General features: G+C 51.4%; 1 protein-coding gene across 1 annotated transcript in view; it reads right to left on the bottom strand.

Moving 5' to 3' along the window:
* The window catches only part of ncoa1 (nuclear receptor coactivator 1), a 25,882-nt gene that overhangs the window by 15,631 nt on the left and 7,751 nt on the right, over positions 1 to 2,500 (bottom strand). Inside the window, exons 7-8 of the mRNA XM_053337115.1 lie at positions 2,417 to 2,500; positions 613 to 1,663 (exon numbers count right to left, since the gene is read on the bottom strand). The exon at positions 2,417 to 2,500 is cut by the window's right edge and continues 64 nt beyond it. Of these exons, the coding sequence (XP_053193090.1) occupies positions 613 to 1,663; positions 2,417 to 2,500 (1,135 nt within the window). The remainder of the gene's footprint in view (positions 1 to 612; positions 1,664 to 2,416) is intronic.

The raw sequence follows: 2,500 nt of genomic DNA, 5'->3' as shown, positions 1-2,500 counted from the left end.
AACCATAACACAACCTGTATCCTGTATCTATAGCAACCATAACACCTGTATCTATAGCAACCATAACACAACCTGTATCTATAGCAACCATAGCGCAACCATAGCACAACCTGTATCTATAGCAACCATAACACAACCTGTATGTATAGCAACCATAACACAACCTGTATCTACAGCAACCATAACACAACCTGTATCTATAGCAACCATAGCACAACCTGTATCTATAGCAACCATAACACAATCTGTATCTGTAGCAACCATAGAACAACCTGTATCTATAGCAACCATAACACAACCTGTATCTACAGCAACCATAACACAACCTGTATCTATAGCAACCATAGAACAACCTGTATCTATAGCAACCATAGAACACCATGTATCTATAGCAACCATAGAACAATCTGTATCTATAGCAACCATAAGACAACCTGTAACTATAGCAACCACAGCATTTTGAGCAGACATCATGACACACAGTGACCTGAGCAGACCTACAAAGGGTTAAGTTAGTATATCAAACCATCAACACTGCACTTTAATATGCAGTAAAATCCACAGCAATCACATCAGAGAGTTTAGAAACGTAAAAAAGAATCTGATCGTCACCTTCTCGTCTGTATCGAGCAGAAATCGGAGTAACTGGTGATCCTGCGGCTCTCTGGAGCCGAGCTTGTGAGGTGCCAGCGCCGCCATCACCACGGGACTGGCAGGCGGCTCCTTCTTTATCTCCACCTCGCTTCTGTTCATCCCGTCCTCGGTGGTGGAGGAGGCGTCGTTGGGGCTGCTGTCCTGGAGCAGCCGGTGCAGGATCTTATGTCGTTCTGTCAGAGTGCTGTGGGAGGCGGGGCACTGAGGGCCGACAGAGGAAGAGGAAGAGGAGGAGGAAGAAGAGGAGGAAAGGGGAGCGGGGGCGTTGGGATGAGGTGATGAGGTGCAATGGATGCTGCTGTTGTTGCTGTTAGATTCAGCTCCTGTCCCATTGCTATCCAGGAGCTGATTGAGTCTGAGCTGTGAGGCGGAAGGAAGGAGGGCTTTTACAGAGTCCTCTCCCCCTCCTTCGCCTCCGTCTGGCGGCCGCGTGGAGGAGCCGGCGGGTGTACTGGCTTGTCTCTGAGGGGCAGGAGAGGACAAGGAGAAGGAACCCCCTCCCACCGTTGACCCGCCGCCGCCGTCGCCGCCAGACTGCTGCCGGTTGAGTCCGCCTCCGCCTCCACCGCTCAGCGCTCCGGCTGGAGAGTGGAGGCCCGGTGTGGAGGGAGAGAAGGGGTTCCCCGGTACGCGAGGGCTTCCCCCTAACCCAGGACTGGCCCGCTGCATCCTGGGCGACATAAAAGAGGTAGGGGTTGCTGTGAGTGGGCTGCTCAGAGGGGAAGGGGTGTTGATTTGGCGGGGGCACGTCCGGTTGGGCGTAAGGTATCCGGCGGCGGAGGCGGAGGCAGCGGGGGAGGGGTTGTGTCCGTGGGAGGAGACGACGATGTTGTTGCTGTTGTTGTTGTTTGGGTGGAGGCCCGAGGACGCGGCGAGGCCCGAGCTTTGGGTGGAGTTGCTGCCGGGAGGACGGGCAGGGGAGCGGGAGGGGGGGGTTTGGGCCAGGCTGCCCAGGGAAGGTGGAAGGCTGGGGTTAGTGTTTTCCTGAGAGCTAGCAGTGTTGTGTTCCCTGAGAGGAGAGAAGAGAGAAGAGAAGCTTTAACCCGAGGAAACGATGAGGACATTTATATTTATATTTATTTATGTGGACGTGAAGAAGAATGAATCAGTCTGATATTATCCAGGTTACTCATCATCTACATGGAAGGAAGGAAGGAAGGAAGGAAGGAAGGAAGGAAGGAAGGAAGGAAGGAAAGAGGGATGGAAGGAGAGATGGAGGGAAGGAAGGAAGGAAGGTTCCTCATCATCTACATCACTGCTAGTTTGTCTTTCTATCTTCTATCTAAGGAAAGAGGGAAGGAAGGAAAGAGGGAAGGAAAAAAAGAGGGAAGGAAGGAAGGAAGGAAGGAACAAAAGAGGGAAGGAAGGAAGGAAGGAAAGAAAGAGGGAAGGAAGGAAGGAAGGAAGGAAAGAAGGAACAAAAGAGGGAAGGAAAGAAAGAGGGAAGGAAGGAAAGAAGGAAGGAAGGAAGGAAGGAGAGAGGGAAGGAAGGAGGGAAGGAATGAAGGAAGGAAAGAGGAAAGAAAGGAAAGAAGGAACGAAAGAGGGAAAGAAGGAGAGAGGGAAGGAAAGAGGGAAGGAAGGAAGGAAGAAAGGAAGAAAGGAAGGAAGGAAGGAAAGAGGGAAAGACTGTGTGCAATGACAATAGAGCTGAATCTAATCTAATTTTAAGGTTGTCCTGACTGTGTGTGTGTGTGTGTGTGTGTATGTGTGTGTGTGTGTGTGCGAGTGTGTGTGTGTGTGTGTGTGTGTGTGTGTGTACCTGTCAATAGTGTGAATGCCCATGATGAAGGGCTGTACGTCAGGGTTGGGGGGGCAGCAGAACTTGCAGCGGGTCTGAGCGCTG

This window comes from Scomber japonicus, chromosome 17, assembly GCF_027409825.1.
Source record: "Scomber japonicus isolate fScoJap1 chromosome 17, fScoJap1.pri, whole genome shotgun sequence".
Classification (NCBI taxonomy): Eukaryota; Metazoa; Chordata; class Actinopteri; order Scombriformes; family Scombridae; genus Scomber; species Scomber japonicus.
This window is presented reverse-complemented; position numbering and strand designations above follow the sequence as displayed.